General features: G+C 37.8%; 1 protein-coding gene across 1 annotated transcript in view; it reads left to right on the top strand.

Annotated features, from left to right (window-relative positions):
* LOC117381619 (actin-binding LIM protein 3-like) overlaps positions 1-21,294 on the top strand; it is a 52,613-nt gene that overhangs the window by 27,272 nt on the left and 4,047 nt on the right. The window contains exons 8-17 of the mRNA XM_055226323.1: positions 4,337-4,395; positions 4,565-4,645; positions 6,465-6,605; positions 6,801-6,830; positions 7,850-7,961; positions 10,077-10,181; positions 12,572-12,619; positions 16,712-16,843; positions 17,485-17,549; positions 17,642-17,780. Of these exons, the coding sequence (XP_055082298.1) occupies positions 4,337-4,395; positions 4,565-4,645; positions 6,465-6,605; positions 6,801-6,830; positions 7,850-7,961; positions 10,077-10,181; positions 12,572-12,619; positions 16,712-16,843; positions 17,485-17,549; positions 17,642-17,780 (912 nt within the window). The remainder of the gene's footprint in view (positions 1-4,336; positions 4,396-4,564; positions 4,646-6,464; positions 6,606-6,800; positions 6,831-7,849; positions 7,962-10,076; positions 10,182-12,571; positions 12,620-16,711; positions 16,844-17,484; positions 17,550-17,641; positions 17,781-21,294) is intronic.

Raw genomic sequence — 21,294 nt, 5'->3', positions numbered from 1 at the left:
AGAAACAGTTAATTAACAAGATTAAAATGTAGCAACATTTATCTTAACAGTTACATCTGGCCCTTTGAGAGCAACCATTTTGTTTATGTGGCCCTCTGTGACAATGAGTTTGACACCTCTGCTCTAAATACACTGAAAAACCTTCTGTTATATGAGTAGAGTTGCCTCTCCACAGATCTGCAATGCTGCGGATCATTGAAAGTAATCACATCTCCATGGAAACAAGCAGACGGCCAGAAAAGTTACATGATGTACTTTTACGTAGCGGTAGTTTGAGGCGTCTCTTTATTGGCGATTTATTTAGTTTGTTTATTTAGTTGCACATTTACCTCAGAGCCACACTTTTACTCCTAGTTTATGTACTGTGTTATGACTCAGCCTGAAAACGAACAAACTGTGAATAGTAATGTATAAAAAAAAAAGATAAATGAAACAATCTGGGCGTATTTTAAAATGAAAAGATGATTCAGCAAAGCCCCAAAGCCTTTTTAAAAACATCAATATAACTTCCTGTTTTGCACTGACTACTCCTTCCTTCCCTTTGCAAAGTATCGGACTAGTTTGGTCCAGTAATTTTGTGTAGAAAAGAGAAAATCAATGTCTCAGATCAAAGCTGAGGGCGAGTTTAATAATGTACAGCTAATACTTCAAATGGACACTTTAGTACCAAAAGTCAACCACAACGCACAGCTCACTGGGTTTCCCTTGGCTAGGATGTCCAAAACAAGTTGTAAGAAAAGTGGTAGTAGTGGCGGTAGTAGTAGTAGTTGTAACAGTAGTAGTAGCAGTAGTAGTAGCAATACTAGTAGCAATAGTAACAGCAGTCATAGTAGTAGCCCTAGCAGTAGTAGCAGTAGTAGCAGTAGTAGTAGTAGTAGCTGTAGCAGCAGTAGTAATAGCAGTAGTAGCAGTAGTAGTAGCAATAGTAACAGTAGTAGTAGTAGTAGTAACAACAGTAACAGTAGTAGTACTGCGTAGCAGTAGTAGTAGCAGCAGCAGTAGAAACAGTGCTGGTAGTAATAGTAGCAGTTGCAGTAGGAGTAGTAGTAGTAGCAGTAGCAGTAACAGTAGCAGCAGTAGTAGAAGTAGTAGTAACAGAAATGATATTACATTACCAAGAATATTCCACAGTATGGCATTATTTCATCTATCTTCCTGGAGACAGTTTTTTGATTTGACATGGATTTATGCGTATTTAATTTCCAAATACTATTTTATTCATGATTTCTACCACAATTTTTGACTCTTCTCACTTTTAAACTTGCCCAGTCCCAGTTTAAAGATTTATCTGGCGATGGTGGACGGTTGTATGTATGTGTGTATGTGTGTATGTGTGTGTATATCTGTGGTTGTGTGTATGTGTGTGTATGTCTGTGGTTGTGTATGTCTGTGGGGGTGTGTATGTGTGTGTATGTCTGTGGTTGTGTGTATGTGTGTATGTGTGTGTATGTCTGTGGTTGTGTGTATGTGTGTGGTTGTGTGTATGTGTGTGTATGTCTGTGGTTGTGTGTATGTCTGTGGTTGTGTGTATGTGTGTGGTTGTCTGTATGTGTGTGTATGTCTGTGGTTGTGTGTATGTGTGTATGTGTGTGTATGTCTGTGGTTGTGTGTATGTGTGTGGTTGTGTGTATGTGTGTGTGGGTGGGACAGACCTGCACTGAATCACCACAGTCCTCAGTATTGATTTTTGAGTGTGGTTTAAGCCCACTCCTCCTGTATCCTGGTATAACCGCATCCACTATATCTTTTTCCTGTGTAGCCGACGAGACACATCTGGTAGTAAATTAATGCAATGATAAACTGCAAATCCTCTGTCTCCGAAGCCTGGAGGCTGTAACATGGTCCAGTCAGCATCTGTTTAAATATACTGGCGTCATTATCACTATCTTATAACGTCCTTTATGATTATGCGTTAAATCTAATAGTCTTCCCCTGTCTGTCGCTGCACGTTTAAATCAATTTATTATGGGAACACCAGTTAAAGGTCCCATAATGCACAAAATTGACTCTTGTGAGATTTACGCCATGTTATAATGTTGTTACCTCATCAAAAACATACCTGGAGTTGTGTTTGAGTACGATTATAGTAGTATTTTTAGCCTGTCTACATCTCCAAAAGCTCAAAATGCTCCATTCCACCTTGTGATGTCATGAAGTGGTAGTTAATAGCTCCTTTTAACCTTTTGTTTATTGAAGATTGACAATTCCAGGACTGAAATTATCCAAATGATTATTAGTATTTTGAGTTTGAGAGAAGAATTCAGCCTAAATATACAGGGTTTTTGTGTTAAATGTGTGTGAATGAAACAAAACACAACTCCAGGTATGTTTTTTGTTTTGTTTTTATGTAACATTACAATAGAACAATGAACAATCGGTCAGCCTTCATTTAAATAAAATCCCCATTTTTCCCAGTGTTCTTCATATTTTTCTTTTCGTAACCTTAGAATACATGTAAGTCTCTCCATAACGCAAATTTCTTCCACAGTGTCCTTCCAGTTGCCGAGCGTAGGGGGCGTCTTCCTTATACTATTTGTCTGTAATGGCTTTTTTTGATGTTGCCAGTAATATCTTGATTAAATAATAGTCCTTTTTGGGGATTTGTGCGTCAGTGGTTTGCCCAAAATACATCGTTATGCATGTTTTTGTGTGTTCTAGTGTGTACCCAAATATTTTCCCATGTATGTTTTTAATGAGGAAACAACATTATAACATAGATCAGAAAATAGTGTAATACGGGCACTTTAAATATAGTATAGCTTATAGTAGTAGTAGCAGGATTAGTGGGTCTGCATTGGGTTTCTCCTTAGTTTTTTTTTTTAAATTAGTATGCAAACAGTGTAACCCTTAAAATAACATTAATATTTAAAGCAGTGCTATGTTGTGCTAAATGTGCAGCTGTATCAGAATCTGCATGAATACAAGCTGATTATATTTGGTATAAACATAAACCTGGGGGTAACATCATTTCTTCGTTGTCAGATTGCAGTACTGTAAATGATTTCTTACTAAGCGTTTCCTGTCACGGTGGAAGGTTGCCGGTTCGATGCTCACTCGTACTGCAGTAGTGTGTCCTTGGGTAACTCCAGTCTAGTTACAGTATGTGGTTGATTGTGACAGGGATGAATCTGGTTAAAAAAAACCCCACAAAAATCAGTGGTGGAACGTAACTTTACTACATTTGAGAGCAGTATCTGTAGTTTCTATTCTACATTTTTTAACTAGTATTTATTTATTCCTGTTGGAGACCTGCTGAAAAGACTGAGGGTTTATTTTGACTGACTCATAACAAAACTGAGCAAACAAAAATGTACAAATATTAAAGTAAAGTAAAGTAATAAAGTATTTTTTTTCCTGTCTGGTTTTAATTGTTTCTGTTGAACCAAATTCATCTCAAATCTTTATCAAAATCGCTACATTTGCTATTATAGATCTCAAAATCTGCAACTTTTTAAAATTTACTTGAATATTTTTACTTAAGTAGATTTTTTCATGTGATACTTTTACTTTTACTTGAGTATTTTGTTTCTCTGGTATCTTTGCTTTTACTTAAGTAACAAAACTGAGTACATACAACTATAGAAAGGTTATAATTAACAGTATTTGTAGTAAAACATGGATCGTACCTGGACGACTGAGATATTACACAGACATTAATAGTATCTGATGTTCACTGCAGTTGTGGTCGTTACTGTTTGTTTTGTAGCTTGAAACGTAATTACCAGTGATTTCCCATATTCACTGGACTGTTGCGGAATAAAATAAACTTTACCGCGAACACTTACTTTTATCAGGTTAAACTCTTCGCTTGCGGCAAAGTGTTTTAATTATTTTGGCACAAACTCAGTGAGCAGATGGTGACATGAAATGGTTGTGTGGGTCTGTCCTTTAGTTTGTTTTTGTGTGATGTATTTCCACTTAAGTTTGAGTCTGTGGCTGTATTATCTTGTTTTCTACTTGTGAGATAGTGTCAGCAGTCACCTCCAGTATCTCTAAAACCTTCAAACCAGGCTACAAATCTAGAGGTAATAATGGAGTTTCTTCCTGAAGATGTGAGTCAGCCTTTTACTTTGAAAATGTTTAAATCCAGGCTCAAGCGGTTCTGTTGAGCTGTGAATGTGACTGAAAGGTTTTAATTTGCACTCTTTGCTTATCTTTTCATGTTAATTCTAGGAAGATCATTTGTGATTACTGTATTTACGTTTTGATTTGCTGTACTTTATTGTGATTTTAATGTCTTTCTTATCCTGTAAAGCACTTTTGAATTACTTTGTGTACTAATTGTGCTGTACAAATAAACTTGCCTTGCCTAATTCGTCTTTGTTTGTGTTTATAGGTTCAGAGATTTGGCACCCCATGTGTAAAGAGTCCACCAGACTGGAGAGGAAACTTAGGGTGAGACCCAAAATACCTTTTACTATGATCATTGTTGATGTTCAGATCACACTTTTAGGTAATAAACTGTCTCCCAAAATGTTAAATGTGCAGGTTTTAAATGTGGTATAACACATCTGTTGCCTTCAGGTTATGTTGATATTAATATTGTTGTTGATGTTATGTCCAGCTGAGGAGGACATCTGAGACTGCGTCCCTGTCTCCTCCAGGCTCGTCCCCTCTGATGGGCTCCCCTCACCGACTCATCTGTGTGAGTAAATACAAATCCACTGTATATGGCACAAAGTCGTAGTGGTAGTTGATATGTGGATTATTTAAAGGTCCTATATTACTCAAAACTGGCTCTTGTGAACGTAAAGCTGTGCTATAATGTTGTTTCCTCATCAAAAACATACCTGGAGTTGTGTTTTGTTTCATTTACACCTTTGACTTATCTTCAAATTCAAGCTCAAAATGGTCTGTTCCACCTTGTGATGTCATGAAGTGGTAGTTTTCAAGTTAACAGCTACGTTTTACCGTTTGTTTAGTATAGATTGGCAATTCCAGCACTGAAATTATCCAAATGATTCTAAGGGAGGTGCGTGGAGTTTAAAAACACAGTGGAGCATTTCCTGTATTACTACATGACATCACAAGGTGGAACAGAGTGTTTCCAGTCTGAGAGAAGCCTAAATATGCAGCGTTTTTGTGTTAAACATGTGTGAATGAAACAAAACACAACTCCAGTTATATTTGAGATGAGGAAACAACATTATAACAGATTAGAAAATAGCGTAATATGGGCCTTTTGATTTAATTGTGAGATTTATGCTTAACTTTACTTCACGCCAACTGGTCATATGAAAATTGTTCAAGATTGTTACAAGATGACTATTTGTATTATGGTCTTTCTTGCCCCGCCCACTGCTGCACCTGTCACTCAAATAGACCTGGTTATAAATGAAGGACACGAGAGCGAACTGCAGCAACTCTTATCTCTGTGAACAGGTCGGGTTTGGACAACTGTCTGTCTTAAATCACTGTCTACACACAAAGAAGTCAACACGGAGTTACTGTATTTGAGCTCTGATGTATTTTCAAATTATTGGCTGACCACAATGAGTATTTCTTAATTATCTTTTTACTGTTAAAATATGTACTGATATTGCAATCTATCGTAGGGATGGGACGATAGACAATAATACCGTTTATTGTGATAAAAAGGGTAGACAATAATCGTTCGTGTGACATTTTATGTAAAAAAAAATAATTACATATCGCCATTATATCACCGGAATGTGCAGAAGAAAGTGACTTAACCACAGGGGAGTCGACGTGGGGACAAAGGGGTCTGTTGTCCCAGAGTCTTAGGGGAATTGTGAGGTTTCTTGACCCGGGCCCCCAAATTTCTGTCGAAGGCCCTGTTTATCCATAATGTTCTCCATTAGATCCTCGTTGTTTTCACTGATAATAAACTACAATTATGTAAAAGTTGTTTAAACATGGACTGTATTCATAACATTAAAATTATATTTATTCATATCGTAACATTTTTAAACTGTCAGCAACTTTCATAATTATTTTGATATCAGAATCAAAAGACTTATTGCCGTTGTCAATGAACACAACTCAAAAACTAGGAACTTTTTTTGGTGATAAGTGCAACATAAAACACTGAATAATAATAATAATATAAAAGTTTAAAAAGATATGCTTAAAAATAAAATAGTGTAGAGGTAGATATATACAACAACAGATATAATCAGATATAATCGTTAATCACAATTATTTTGGCCATGGTAATTGCGACACAAAATTTTAATATCGTCTCATGCCTAATTTATCATTTATTACTTGATATACTTTATTCTTGAAATTTATAACTCCCAGTTGAGTTTTTCCTCCTCAAGGTTAATTTCTCAACAGTCACTTTTGACCATCTCTCACCTCTCTTTTACTCTCTCTTCCTCCCTCTCCCTCCATCTGTCTTTCACTCTTCTTTCCTCTCTGTCCCTCCGTCTTTCTCCCCTCTCGTTGTCTCTTCCCATCTCTCTCCCACTCTGCCTCCCTCTCTTCTCTCCTCCCTCTAGTCTAAATCTAACGGAGACATAATAGCCACTGTGCCACGGGTCAATGGTTTGTGTGAGATCCAGCGTCCGGACATCATTCCTTATCAGGCCGACCCCACGCCCCTGTCTGAAGACGCCTTGGACAGATACAGCTGTGCACAGGTGCATCTAAAACTCTAAATACAGTATGAGGGTTTAAACCATCCATTCTCAGGTTCAGTGGGCTGGTAATAATATTTTAAAGTCGCCAAACTTTACTTTTACTTGAGTAGAAATGTAGGTTCATCTATCCACTTTGGTTAATAATTTAGTAAGTAAATATTTATCATCTTTAACTTCATTTTTTAATTTTTCTAGTCATTGGGATCCTTGTCTCCATACCCTAATGTAAGTATAACTGTTTTCATAGTCATATCATGTTTACTATGTCGAAAACAACGCACTTTTTCATACGAAGTGTTGTGGAATTTCTAATAGTAAAAACCTTAAAAAGATAAAGTCAACACAGAAGTTGTCTTGAATCAAAAAGTCTGGTTTATTGAATCAATTCTGCACAATCGTCAAAGGTCTCTATCTCTGACATGCAGCAGTGTGTCCAGCGATACACTGTAGCTAAAATCAGAGCCCATTTCCCAGACTCGGACATTACTGCCTCTGAACTGCGCTTCTTGGACAAACACGAGTACATCCAGACCACGGAGGGCTTGTGTAAGGCCGTTGAGGTTTCTTTCTCTGCCAAAATCAACATGTCCGCTGTGACAGGGCGCAAACAGAAACCGGATGAGGACACTGACCAATTCATACACTGCGTGATTGAGACTTTGAGTGTTAACTGTGGCTTCTCTGACATTGACCCTCTTCAAAAGCGACTATTTAACATTCATATTGTAGAGGCCTCATCCCAGAGGTCGCTGCTGGGATGGACATCTCCGTTAGTATGTTACAGGATTTAGCATATCAGCATGTGGCTTTATTGCTATAAGGATAATAGTTAAAATTTCCAATAATATATCTACAGGCTCGAACCGATTAGTCTGTTATTATCACACTGACAATATTATTTATAGTAATATAAGTTAACATGTCAGTTTACAGAGCAGTTTGGTTATCCAGCATCAACTTTTTTCCTGTATCTTTAAATAAAACATGCTCACTTTATTCTTAGTATTACTTCAGAGATCCCAGAAGCAGCAGGATACAAATGTACTGAGCGTGCATGAAATACCGTGCAATATTAAAACATCTTCTCGACGTTATTAAAATCTATGTTCATAGGAAGCCAGGCTCTTAAATCTCCTGACTTATTATTATTCCCCTGACCAGTCCACCCTCTCCCTCTTTCCCTCCCTCCTCTTTCTCTCCTCACGCTTTCTCTTTCTTCTTGCATGTTTTATTATTTACTTTAGGATCTTTTGGATGGACTTGAGACCAGGACTAGGAGGTCTTCTGGTTCGGTTTACACTGATTCTCCAGCGCACAGCCGTCATGGAGGCTCCCCGCTGCACTGCTATCTCCCTGGTAATATTCTCACTGTTATTTAAAACTTTAACAAACATCCAACACAAGGGCTGAAAGATTTTTTATTTTTCTTGGCAAATTCTGACGTCATTTAAAACTGCAGCACACATTTTAAACCCATCGAGAAGCAATAACGTTTGAGAGAATTCAACAAAAATCAACAACAAAAATCATGTTTGTAACGGTCTCCACGGTTACGGCTAACACCGTCTTGCGTCTTCTCTGCAAAGGACACGGCGTCTCCTTAAAATTGCTGACCGTACAAATTGCTGATGAGTTGTAATTAATCTTTCAGCCCTAAACACGCAACGACCGAACATTTAAATAAGCAGGTTTCTGTGGCTTTTTACATACACAGCTTCCATTAGTGTCTGTCTCTTGTGTTTTGCTCTGTGGTTTGTGAGTCACTGTGTTGTCCTCGCACTGACAGTAAAGAGGCGGGATACTGCTGGGAGTGGATTTTGTCAGGATTTTGGAGATCGGAAAATAAGATACAATTGTGGTTCAAAATATAGACCATTTACAAGTATTATTATTATATCCAACAAAGCAACAACTGCAGAAAAAACATCCATCTGTTCATTTTAAGTCGCCAAATGTGATGCTTATCTGCAATATTAAAAAACAAATAGACTTTTTGTACAAATATATACATAAACCTAGAATAAAGAACATGGTTAGTGCTTGAGTATTAGATTATATTTCAATACAAGTAGTACAAGGGATTAGTAATACGATACTAAAAAGTATAGGTCAGCTTTTCACCACTGAGCCACCTGCGTTCTACTTTAAAATTAAACACATAGTCAGCATAACAGTGGTAATTTAGTGGTAATAGTAACTTGATTTAAAATCCAGTGTTTCAGGTGGTTGATATTGTCTATAAGATACATTTAAAGATAGAAACTTGATAGTGTATGTTCCAAACGAGGCTGATACTTCAACTTTAAAGGGCCCGTATTACGCTATTTTCTGAACTGATATGTTATAATGTTGTTTGCTCATCAAAAACATACCCGTGATTGTGTTTTGTTTCATTCACACTCATTTAACACACAAACCCTGCATGTTTAGGCTGAGATCCACTCTGTTCCACCTTGTGATGTCATCATGTGGTGATACAGGAAGTGCTTCACTGTGTTTTTAAACTCCATACACCACTAGAATCATTTGCATCATTTCAGCTCTGGAAATGATGGCAGTCTCTACTGAATTCAAGGTAAAAAGGAGCTGTTAACTATCACTATATGACATCACAAGGTGGAACAGAGCATTTTGAGCTTTTGGAGATGTAGACAGATTCATAATAAAGGATTACAGAGGTCCCTTGTTTATCGCTGGGGTTACGTTCTAAAAATAACCCGTAATACACGAAATCCGCAAAGTAGTCAGCTTTATTTTTCTATTATTATTCTATATGTTTTTTGCTGTAAAACCCCTCACCACACACTTTATACACTTTTCTCACACAGGCATTAACATTTTCTCATATTTCTCTCTTGTTTAAACTCTCTCAAAGTTCAAACCTTCGTAGGCGCATTTGTCGGTGCAGAACGTTTCATCGACATTGTGGGTTTTGTTGGGGAGAAAACAAATTGCAAACACACAGCACTTCAGAGTCACACTGCGATCCAACATTTATGTAAATTTGTCTGAACACATTCTGTACTGTACAAGAGACACGGCACGGAGGAGACTGATGGACAATGGTCTACAGTCCAACAGCCAATCAGGACAAAGAACACGATGCACGCTCACACACTGTGGAAAAAAAAGGCAGCAAAAGATAAACCATGATATAGTAAACTCAAATGTGTGAATGAAACAAAACACAACTCCGCGTATGTTTTTGAGGAGGTAACAACATTATAACATGACTTAAAGTTCTTTTTTTTTTACATAATATAGAACCTTTAACCCACATTTACAGTCACACTTTGGCACATTTCCTTTGGATCACAAACTTGTATCAGTTTTTGGAAGAATACACCAAAAAAATCATATAATTTTTTGTTTGTAGTTAATAGTTGACCTTGTTTAAAACTTTCCGCCCCCTCTGTTACTGTCAGTGCGCTCATGCTGTGGTTTGTCTCGCTCTGATTGGCCACTAAGCAGGAAGTGACAGTGGCAGGAGCTCCCCCTTTTACAGTCAGCCCGAGCCCAGAGTCACCACTCCCACCACCTGTATCCACCCCGCCCCCCGGCATTTCCATGTGCCAGGTACGGATATACATACTGGTGTGAAGTACTAATAATACTGATACTATACTGTAATAATACTGATACTCTACTAACATAAGGGTTAAAGTTAAATTCAGCACATCAATAAACATGGTAAAAGTGGATTTGATAAAAGTGTCGGTGAATTACTAAACTTGTAACATTAAAATACAAAAAAACTACATGATAAATATGGTTGAGTTATAGAATTTGACACCCAAATTTAGTTTTTACCTCAGTTTTCGTAAAATTTTGGTTTTCATGGCCATAAATCTGACCCAATTCATATCCGCATCCACTTTTACTGAATTATCTTTACCATGTTCATTGTCTTTTTGGTGAGTTTAAACCATCATAAATCTTTGAGGGTTTTTTACTTATGATGACACATTCAAGCATGACTCAAAGTTGTTTCTCGTCAAACTTAAAATAAAATCCCAGTAATGACTTATTGCATAAATAACACTCAGCATTTATCAAATCACAGTCCATTAACGCATCTTTATCAAATTTATTCCCCTGAAATTGTGCTTAAAATTCACGTCTGTGTCTGGTTTTCTTTCAAACACTGCACCAACTCTCCACTTTAACAGCTCAGTGCCTTCTGCTTCCAAACCCTCTATCTCTCCTCAGATTACATCGTTTCAGAGGGACATTTATTACCACTCCTGCTGTGAATTTACTTTTAAACATCTTTTTGCAGTATGTCTATATATATATATATATATATATATATATATATATACACATACATACAAGCAGACCAGATTGGGTAGAAGCTGTTTTCCCAAATGCTGTATCCTGCCTGTGCATATAAAACTCTCATGAATAAACCAATTAGCCATTCAACATTTGCAAATAAAGAAAGTGTGTAAGCATTGCAAAAAAACAACACAGCTACTCAGACTGTTGCGTAGGACAGTTACACGGTTTTCTCCTTTTCCTTTTGGCTGTTAACTGTCAGCGTTGCCATAGTGAATCGACTCACCTTATCCTCTGCGTCCCAGTCTGAAGGAAAACTGCTCCAAACTCCATTCTTTATCAGGTTTAAAAAGATCTTAATATTATACAAGTGTCTGTTTTCTGTCATGAGCAGAACACACGCCTGGACAACTGACTGAGAACTAAATTGGTTTATGGTCACTGCTCCTATCTATCTATCTATCTATCTATCTATCTATCTATCTATCTATCTATCTATCTATCTATCTATCTATCTATCTGTCTGTCTGTCTGTCTGTCTGTCTGTCTGTCTGTCTGTCTGTCTGTCTGTCTGTCTGTCTGTCTGTCTGTCTGTCTGTCTGTCTGTCTGTCTGTCTGTCTGTCTGTCTGTCTGTCTGTCTGTCTGTCTGTCTGTCTGTCTGTCTGTCTGTCTGTCTGTCTGTCTGTCTATCTATATGTCTATCTATCTATCAACCTCTTAATCTATCAACCTCTTAATCTATCAACCTCTTAATCTATCAACCTCTTAATCTCTATATATCCATTAAAGGTGCATTATATATTGTTAAAACCTATATATATATATATATATATATATATATATATATATATATATATATATATATATATATAAGGCGATCCTAAATGACCTAAACAGGGTCATAAACGCTTGAATTGATCAGTTTCCTCAAAATGTGTTATTTAAATCCATTTTGTATTTTTTGCTAATGTGTTCATTGTGTCACCATGGTAACTGCTGAACATTCCGCCGTAGACATACATGGAAAACCAGTGTGATGTCTCTGCAAAGTATCAATACCCAGATTCTGGAAAAATAAATAACGACTGGACCTTTCAGTTGAATTTTATCTTGGTCACTATCAGACCACACGGTGACATAATAATATAATTTTATAGTATCGTAAACATCTGTCCATGCTTAGATTTTCTTCCACTTATCTGGGAGCGGGTCACGGGGGCAGCAGTCTAAACAGGGACTCCCAGACTTCCCACACCCCAGACACTTCCTCCAGCTCCTCCTGTGGGACCCCAAGGCGTTCCCAGACCAGCTGAGAGACTTGATTGTCCTGGGTTGTCCCTTGGGACCTCCTCCTGGTGGGACACGCCAGGTTATAGTAAACACAGTTATTAGATACCTGTGTTGCGTATCGTTCTAATATTGTGCGGTCCTACTGTTGTTTTTCCCTTTTTATTCTTCCTTCTGCCTCATGCACTTTCTTTGCACCGATGCCACTGCTCTGTCTGCATATGAGTCTGCCTGTGCCCCTCTTCAGGATGCACACTCTGTCCCTCCCATTGTATTTTATTACCCTCACTGTCAGTTTTATGGCAGTAATCTATACAGCTAATTTGTGACTAGGGAACCAATGACAAGACGTTATTCTTCCTCTTAGTCTCACTATGACTTTTTTCTTTTGTTTTAACAGCTTCTGAAGACAACATTTACAGGAAACCGCCCATCTATAAGCAGCAAGGTCAGTCAATGTGCAGTTTTGAATAGACCATTTATAGAGTCAAAGGTAAATACTGTCTACGTACAAACTGATGTCAGAAAGTAGCTGGATAATAGGCGAACTTGGAATATCGAGTGTGTTTTGGATTATAAAAACACTGAATTTAGCCACACAATGTATCAGAATGAGGGAAAAAACTAGGAATGGTTTGGTGGAACTTGGTGGAAAATATATAATAATAAAATAAGATTACAAAAATGCATGCATAGAGACATTCAAATGAAAAAATACACTTAAAACTAAATACAAAACATGCAATATTTATGAACTTATCTCTAAATATCCTTAATAAATATCTCATTGTGGTGGTGTCACACTGGTTGAAGAGTCCTGTCTGAATGTACTGCTGGTGTGATGTACGCTTGTGTTTTCCTTGTAAATGTGCAGTTAAAGAGAACGTCTTAGCTCATCTCGATGCTCCGCTAAAACATCTGCCGTCCTCTCCTTGTCCTGAACACGGGGCCAAAGCAGCGCACTGTTATCGTCGTCGTCCCCGCCTCCTCCGCCTTCTCCCAAAATGTCCCTCGCTATCTGAACACGGTCGAGCTAATTAAATATTAAAGAGACAGCGTGACATTAGGAGCTAAACACTGAATGACAAATATGGCTGCACCGCGTTGGACGTTTGAACTGCCTTTTCGGAGCATTTCATCTCAACGTTGTTTCTTGGCTTCTTCAAGACTCTAAACAGGAGGCAGTTCATCAGAAATGCACCAATATGTGTCTCTAGAAGTTGTGGTTGAAGTTCAAGTATTGCATAAAAAGTGCAGAAATATCGCCTTCTGTCTACAGTATGTTTGCATGATTACACTGCAAGTTTATAACATTTCACTTTCAAACATACAGTATCTTTTTGCAGCCCTGTGAAACTTCAAAACAATTGCAGTATTATCCACGTTTTAATATACCTCTATATGCATTAAATTCATTTGCATCTTCATTTGCAAAGTCACAAATCATCTCATTTTACCAAAGGTTCTCTCATTGAAGGGCACCATATTCATTATTCTTTGGCTTATGCTCTTTACAAGACAAAAATCCAATAATTCTCCAACAGCAGCCTAAGTACTCACCCACCTCATAACACATCACATAATGGTATTGATTTTTGATAATGACACCAGCTGCTCTTAATAAGCGTAAAGCTATAGTTAAACAGAACAGCTCATATATCTGCCGTGTGTGTCAGATGGAGTAGAGTTATAACCCTCGCTGATTTACTTTGCGCTTAAACTGCTGACTAACCTCTCCCTCCATCTCCTCAGAAGCTCCTGGGCCGGTCCAGCTGAGTCTGAAACCACTGCATAAATCACACTTAGGCCAGTTTTTGTACAGAGCCAAGTCGCATAATCGGGAGGCTACGGAGGACGTTTACACACATAATGGGTTAGATCAGGACACTGTCAGACCTGGTTTAGTACATTTACACTGGCACTTTTTCTGTGGTCTCATATATTGAAAAAGAGATGATGATACATAAAGATTCTACTTTGTAACTTTTCTGGTTGGGGTGTCCGGTACGTGCTTGTCTACATGAAAGTTTGATTACACTGCCTGAATCTTCCACAGTATTTTCATCTTTCTGTCTCGCTTTTATTCAATCCCTCAGTGTTTTATGTGGGTAAAATCATCTTGAAAAACATGGTTCTTACTGTGAGCGAAGCCGCCTTTCCACAGATATGACCTGTATCGGACCTGGTGGTGTTATCTGCTTGTCTTCATATATTTGGATATGTTTAATGCCACTTTTCAGGCCAAGCATCACATCTCCATGGAAGCAAGCAGATGGCAGGCGCTTCAAAGGAAATGTTACATAGTACACCTTTTACCCTATAGCGTCAGATGCTATCACCGCCGATAGACGTACTGTAACTCCGCAACCATCTGTGCGATCATGTAAATTCAAATGGCATCTCAAAGCAGAGGCATGGGGGTCTTTAAGGACTGAGCACATTATAGACCATTATAGCTCGCCTAGACTTTTTTTTTTCTTTTTTTAGCCATAAAAAATCAAGTTAAAGTAAGTATTAGCATGTATTTTTGCCTTTTTTTCACACAATTATCTGTATTTTACATATCCATCCTTATTTTTCCTTTGATGCATCAAATAACTGAAAATCCCGTCGGCACCTGCACCTCTGATTGGTCATCTCGAGCGACAACGTAAGCACATTACCGTAATGACAGTAACGTATTTAAAGAGCCCCGTGTCTCTGCTTTGAGATGCCGTTTGAATTTACACAAGAGCACAATTGGTTGTGGAGTTACAGTAATGGAAAGTCTGCAACCATGAGTCTATCGGTGGTGATAGCATCCGACACTATAGGGTTAAACTACAAAGCCTCGGTGTTTTACTTCTGTGTAGTTTAGAATAATAAATCATAAATATTAATGTATGTTTGTGTGCATGTGTAAAACATAAATCCAGGCTTTAATTACAAGAAAAAAACAAAAACAAAGTCTGCTTCTGTTGAATTTGCTCATCTCATTAAGCCTGAGATTAAGCATTAAGAAATCCATGTAACTACAGTGAAACACGTACCACAGTTTGAGAAACACTGATTAACACAATATCACATTTTAACAACCCGAGTCTAAACATCTCTATTACTCTGCCTCACTTCTCTTCACGCTCTTCTGACATGACCTACTTTTGCATGCGTTAGAAAAACTTCACTTTACTAAAACATTTCCCAATTATGTGTAACCCTTCAAAACTCCTCATTCTGATGATTCACAGTCGTTGTGACGATATAGATTATATTTAGCTTCCTGTTGCTGTGTTTATTTCCATATTACCCAGCTTCCTTCTCAGCAGCGTCTCCTGTCTTGAGTCTTGAGTTTTCTCTTGAAGTTAAACCTCAAAGCCGCTCACATCTCCGTAACTTTGACCTGATGTAACTGTTATTTTCTTGTTTTTGACGTGTTTTCTCTCCTCTTTCCTTGCTCCCTTTTGCTGTGCCTTACACCTTGTCTGTAAGTAACAACTATACGTCCATATTGTCAACAAAATAAACAGAAGGAAAAGTACTACTAAGTTTTTCTACCAAACTAAACTAACTGGTTCATATAAAACTATCTGCAGAATTTTTAATCATGAATAATAATAGTATAGTAATAGTACAGCGTTTGCCCACTTGTGTTTACAGGTGTTGTGCCACTTTGCAAGACACTTTACGTATCTTTACCCATAGTACTTTGCAAGACATCTGTGTAATCCCTCAGTCGTCCAGGTCTGTTCCATAGCAAAAGACAACGTTTAAATCTGTCAACTGGACAAATTGTTGTAAGAGTGAAGACTATTCAATCTTTAATGACCCTGATATTGTTCTCTTTGTTTTGGGCCGGATGATGGGTTATAGATGGGGGATAGATGATGTCTAAATCTGGAAATATGTGGTATTTAGACAGAGTGAGGTTCAGATCTTAGCCAGAGGAAAGAAATGGTTTGAGAGGGGCATTAAAGAAGCTATTTTTGTTAGGAAAGACAATCCTTCCTTAAACAGGAATGGAGGCCTGAGACATAATCTATCCCCCATCTATAACTCATCCCCTGACCCAAACAAAGAGAACAATAGCAGGATCGTTAAAGGTTGAACAGGTTAGCTTCAGCAGAAACTGGAGACAATAGCTGTTTACAGTGTCAGTGTAGTTAGATATAAGGCAGTGTCCAGCAGTAATCTGACCAGAACTGAAGAAGCGAGTTGGATGAGCAGCGAAACATCTTCACTCCTGCAACGATTTGTCCATTTGACAGACTTTGCGCGACACTTTATTCATCTTTACCCATAGTAGAGATCCACTTGTGTTTACTGTTGTTGTGTCACTGGGCAAGACACTTTACCCATCTTCCCTACAGTGTTCGCAGTAAATGTGTGTGTTTAAATGGATCATCATATATATATATAAATGTGATCGAACACAATTTACAAAATGCATTCTATTTTACTTGATATTTTTACTTTTTGCTTGTAATAAAAACTTGCACTAAACTTTATAACACTTTAAGAAAACAACATTAAAATTTAAAATAGTGTCTTTTGTTTCCCGCAGACCCATGTGTGTATGTGACAGGCTACAGGACCAACGAAAACCTCCTGCACTCCAGTCGCCTCTCTGCTTCCAACGGCAACAACATCTATCATCCTGACTCCAACTACTTCCCCTACACCGGCTCCCCCAAAGGTAGAGATGGGTATTTTTAATAATTTACTCCAAAACACAAGAACATCCAACTTTTCCTTCCAGCCAACTCAGTATTTTTGTGTTTTCATCTATACTTTTTGTGTGACTGTGCCCAATAGAATACAGCCTGTAAACCATTTTTTAAACTATTTTAACTACTTAAATTACAGATTATTGTGTTAACGTTTAACAATATGTGAGAAGAGGTGAGCGGAGATATGGGGTAGGTGAATTTCCTGAGAACGCAAACCTCAAATGCAGGAAAGTACAGGCTTATTTAAACATGCATGAAATACATCTACATCTCTAAGTAAGTTAATAATGAGGAGATACCATTTTGACCAAGTTAAAAGCTAATTAAAGTTGATTTTGCACAATATGTCTCCTTTAATATAAGTGCCTTTATAGGATTTTGAAAAATACACTATATCGAACTGCGTAAATAGTGGAAAATTGCAGTATGTGGTTAATTTGTCCCCAGGTGCCACCACTGTTGTCATGAATTTTTAATGAGTTAATTGTGAGCAGGTTTATTTTACCAAAACACTGCACTTTTGTCATTTGTTACTACATATATCTTTAGTTTTTTTGTATTTTATCTTAAACTATATATGTTCTGTCTTACTTCTGCACTCGTTTAGTCTCCAGATTAAGAAGGTTTTCATCTGGAGGAGAAGAAGACAGCTGGAATCACAATGTCAACAAAGTAAGGATGGTTAATACAGTATTTAATGTAACTACACCGTATGTAACAAAATGACATATAAATGTAATTAAAAAAAATGTTTCTACGCTCAGACAATTGGACGTATGATCTTGAAGGAGGAAATGAAAGCTCGCGCGGCTCATGATAACGACCAGTGGAGCAGCAGGCGCAGTTCCAGGTGCAGCAGCAAGGAGGCGCTCAGCAATGTGGGCTACAGCTCCTTAAATGGATGTAAGTTGGGTTTAATCAGTTTCAAATGACTCACTGGAGGTAAATATAATTATAGTGTTCATTAGATTTATAGGACAAACCGGCCCTTTCGGCTCATAGCTCATGTTAAATGGTGTAAACACAAATAACACTGCATCCTTTTCTTGTAATAAACTGCACAAGTAATTTAGATCTCTCCTCCTTTTTTCATAAAATGGCTGTTTTAAGACTCACTGTGAAATGTCTCCGGTGGCACGTAAACGTATGGTAATGCTGTTTTAATAGGTTTTTCTTACTATAGTCTTTCCCGAGTTATTGGTCGTAGACAGAGGTGGAACGTAACAAAATAAAAGGAGTAAAGTACCGCACTTAAGTAAAGTACAGATGCCTAAAGTTAGTTATTTTTAGTTTTACTTCACTACACTACTATCTGTACTTTCAACTTCACAACTTTCTGTACAGGACTGAAAAGTTAAAGTAGTTTTATTACAGTTTAAGACCTGCTGTAAAGGCTAAGGGTTTATTTTTATCAACACAATTTGAGCAAACAAAAATGTACAAATCAAAGCAGCCAGCACAAATCTGCATCAAAATCACTACATTTGAAGGTTTATTATAGATCTCTAAATCTGCGAGAAATGTGTTTACTTTTTATTCTTTAAGTACTTTTTTAAACGGGTGCTTTAATATTTTTACTTGCACATATTTTTCACGTGATACTTTTACTTTTATTTGAGTATTTCTTTACTCCGCTATCTGCAATTCTCTTAAGTAACAACACTACTAACAAAAGTACTTCTTCCACCACTGGTTGCAGACTTGAGTGCACAAAGACAATGCAGTTTTGAGTCATTCATTTTACAGTAATTAAGATTGAACACATGCCTCCATAGTTCAGGAAAAAAACATGGACACAGCTGGATTTGCTCTATATAGAATTAATCTGATCCAATGTATAATTTCCGTGCGATAAATATTAGTGTTGCCACGATACTAAACATTCAAACTCGATTCTAGTACTGTACTCAATACTGATTCTGATACCATGATGATAATAAAAAAACACTTTCTTTAGACAATAGAATGAGATTTTTAGCATTAAATAATAGTACTTTATTACTTACATTTATATTCCCATGTGGCTTTATATCTGTGTAATCCCTTAGTCGTCCATGTCTGTTCCATAGTGGTGCATGGGCATATACTAGTACTACTTTTGACAAGCCTAATAGATATACAAACTTCAATTTTGATATTAAAGTTTGTATTTATTTGGACGCTGAAATACTGCACATGACCAATGCTGAACAGTGACAATGCTCAAATAATGTTTTGTCATAATCACCACTGTCCCTAGAAAGCTATAATACTATACTTATACTAACTTATTACTAGAACTCTCTATAATCTTTTTCTGTGTTTTTCTTGGTCACACACTGCATTGTTCATCCTGTAACCCTGAGAATACTCTGTTGCTGAGAACACTCTGTTGCTAGTTGCTCGTATAGTTTCCAATTGTCCCTGTATTAACTCATTCATTGATCCACATCTCGTTGCGTTCAGCACCTGCAGGACTATACAGTGTAGACATGAAGCGGTACAGAAGAAAGCATTTAGGTGGAGGTCAAATGGGAACAAAAGCAGTGGAAGGACTTGAAAGAAGGAATCGAGGAGGAGGGCGAGAGGCGAGAAGTGATTTGGGGTGGCGGAGGCGATGTATGTGTTGTCAATCTGCAGGGTTCAGGCTAGGATTGTGCTCCGAGGTCAGACGGGGTAGAGAGAGAGATAGATAGAGAGGAGGAGAGAGAGAGGGAGGGAAGAGGAGGAGCATTAGGGGGAGAGAGGGAGGCAAACAGGGAAAGAGATAGAGTGAGAAAGCAAGGGAGAGGTGGTAGAGATAGAGACGAGGGAAGGGAGAGAGCAGAAAACCATAGAGGCTGTGCAATTACGTCTGCTGATATAGGTAATACACTGTTTTTGCAGTGGGACCAAAGCCTTAACGAGACAAATCTGAGTTTAGAAGGTCCAGACAGAGATTAATTGTCACCTAAAACATATAGCACACACATAAGTCATTACCATCTGATAATTGTATTTTATTGTAGGTTTAATGTGGTAATCACCTGCAAATAGTTCAGAACATTCTCCGTGAAGATGCATTATGCCACGTTATAGATCTTTTTGGTTTATTTTTTGGTTTAAAAGTTACACCGTTGCTTGATCATACACAGCTCTGTACTGCTCAGAAATACTAAAGACAGCATTTGATTTGGGTAAAGGGCCATTCAGATCGGCCTTAGCGTTCAGTATTTCGCTCCATATGGCGTCCTTGCATGTGTATCAAGATAGCCGAGCATTAAAGTTGCAGAAAGCGCGGTGCGTTTGCTGCTGTGTTCTGCATGAGCTGCTCTGAAGAAGCTCCTCCTGTATTTTTCATGGGCTGTTGGTCGGGGTGGTAATTATCAACGCTATTGTGGGTCTAATTCCTCTCTACTGATGTTTTATAGATATCCCTTAACATATGTCCCGTTTTATTTCACTTTCACTGAAAATACGCTTTATGCTTGACGGTATCTTACAGTATTTTGTATCTGAGGCTGTGACCGTACTATAAAGAAAAGACAAAATGAGATAGAAATGAGTCGTGAGTTTTTTATGATGCAAAATGATCACGCAATATTATGTCTTCACACTTCAAACTATTCAGATGGTCCCTTCCTGCTTAAGTTATTCGTGCATGTACAGTGGTCATTTCACTGGACAGAAATGGTCTACTTGTCTTCAATCATTTTTGGAAATAGTCTAGTCAAAGCCATTTCATGTGATCTGGTAGCGGAAACTACTTTTAAAGAAGTTAGTTATCATTTTGGTGAAAATCGGTGGAACAATAGGGTAAAGTTATGACACAAATTTACACGTATGGCCACTTAAACTTCTCAATAATGTCTTCACGAGCTTGGCAACTTCTCAAACACCTGCTGTATACTGTTATTTATTCATTAGCTACTTTAAGCTAAACATATGTAGCCTTTTTCAATTCAATTTATTTCTGTAAAACTCAAAATCACAACAGCAGTTCCCTCTTAAGGCTTAACAGCGTCATTGTTTTAGCAGAAAGTTAGAAAATCAAACCGTGAAACAAACAATAACAGACAAGATTAACCAACATTCATAGAAAACAAGCAAATATATAACTGTCCCAGAGCGCCCCCTGCCCTTAGACCCTCCTACTGCAGGGAAAACTAAAAAAAATCCAGTGGGAAAAGACAGACCTTGAGGAGAACCACAGGCTGCAGATGTGTCCAGGACTAATGTGCATCTATTGGCAGATAAAGTTGAAGTCTGTAGGACCAGAGTCAGCGCAAGGCTAAGGGAAAGAGCGGGTCTCATCCAGGATAGGGTAGGGGTCATCCAGCCAGGTACTGCGTCATCCAGCCAGGACGGACCCTTGGATGGACTGCTGAAAACCATTACAGCTTAATGTTCACATAGTATACTGACACATTTTGGGTGAAGTGCGTTGTTAAATGACACA

Source organism: Periophthalmus magnuspinnatus, chromosome 14 (genome assembly GCF_009829125.3).
Source record: "Periophthalmus magnuspinnatus isolate fPerMag1 chromosome 14, fPerMag1.2.pri, whole genome shotgun sequence".
Taxonomy (NCBI): Eukaryota; Metazoa; Chordata; class Actinopteri; order Gobiiformes; family Gobiidae; genus Periophthalmus; species Periophthalmus magnuspinnatus.
The sequence above is the reverse complement of the archived record's forward strand: the minus strand, read 5'-3'. Positions and strand labels throughout refer to the sequence as shown.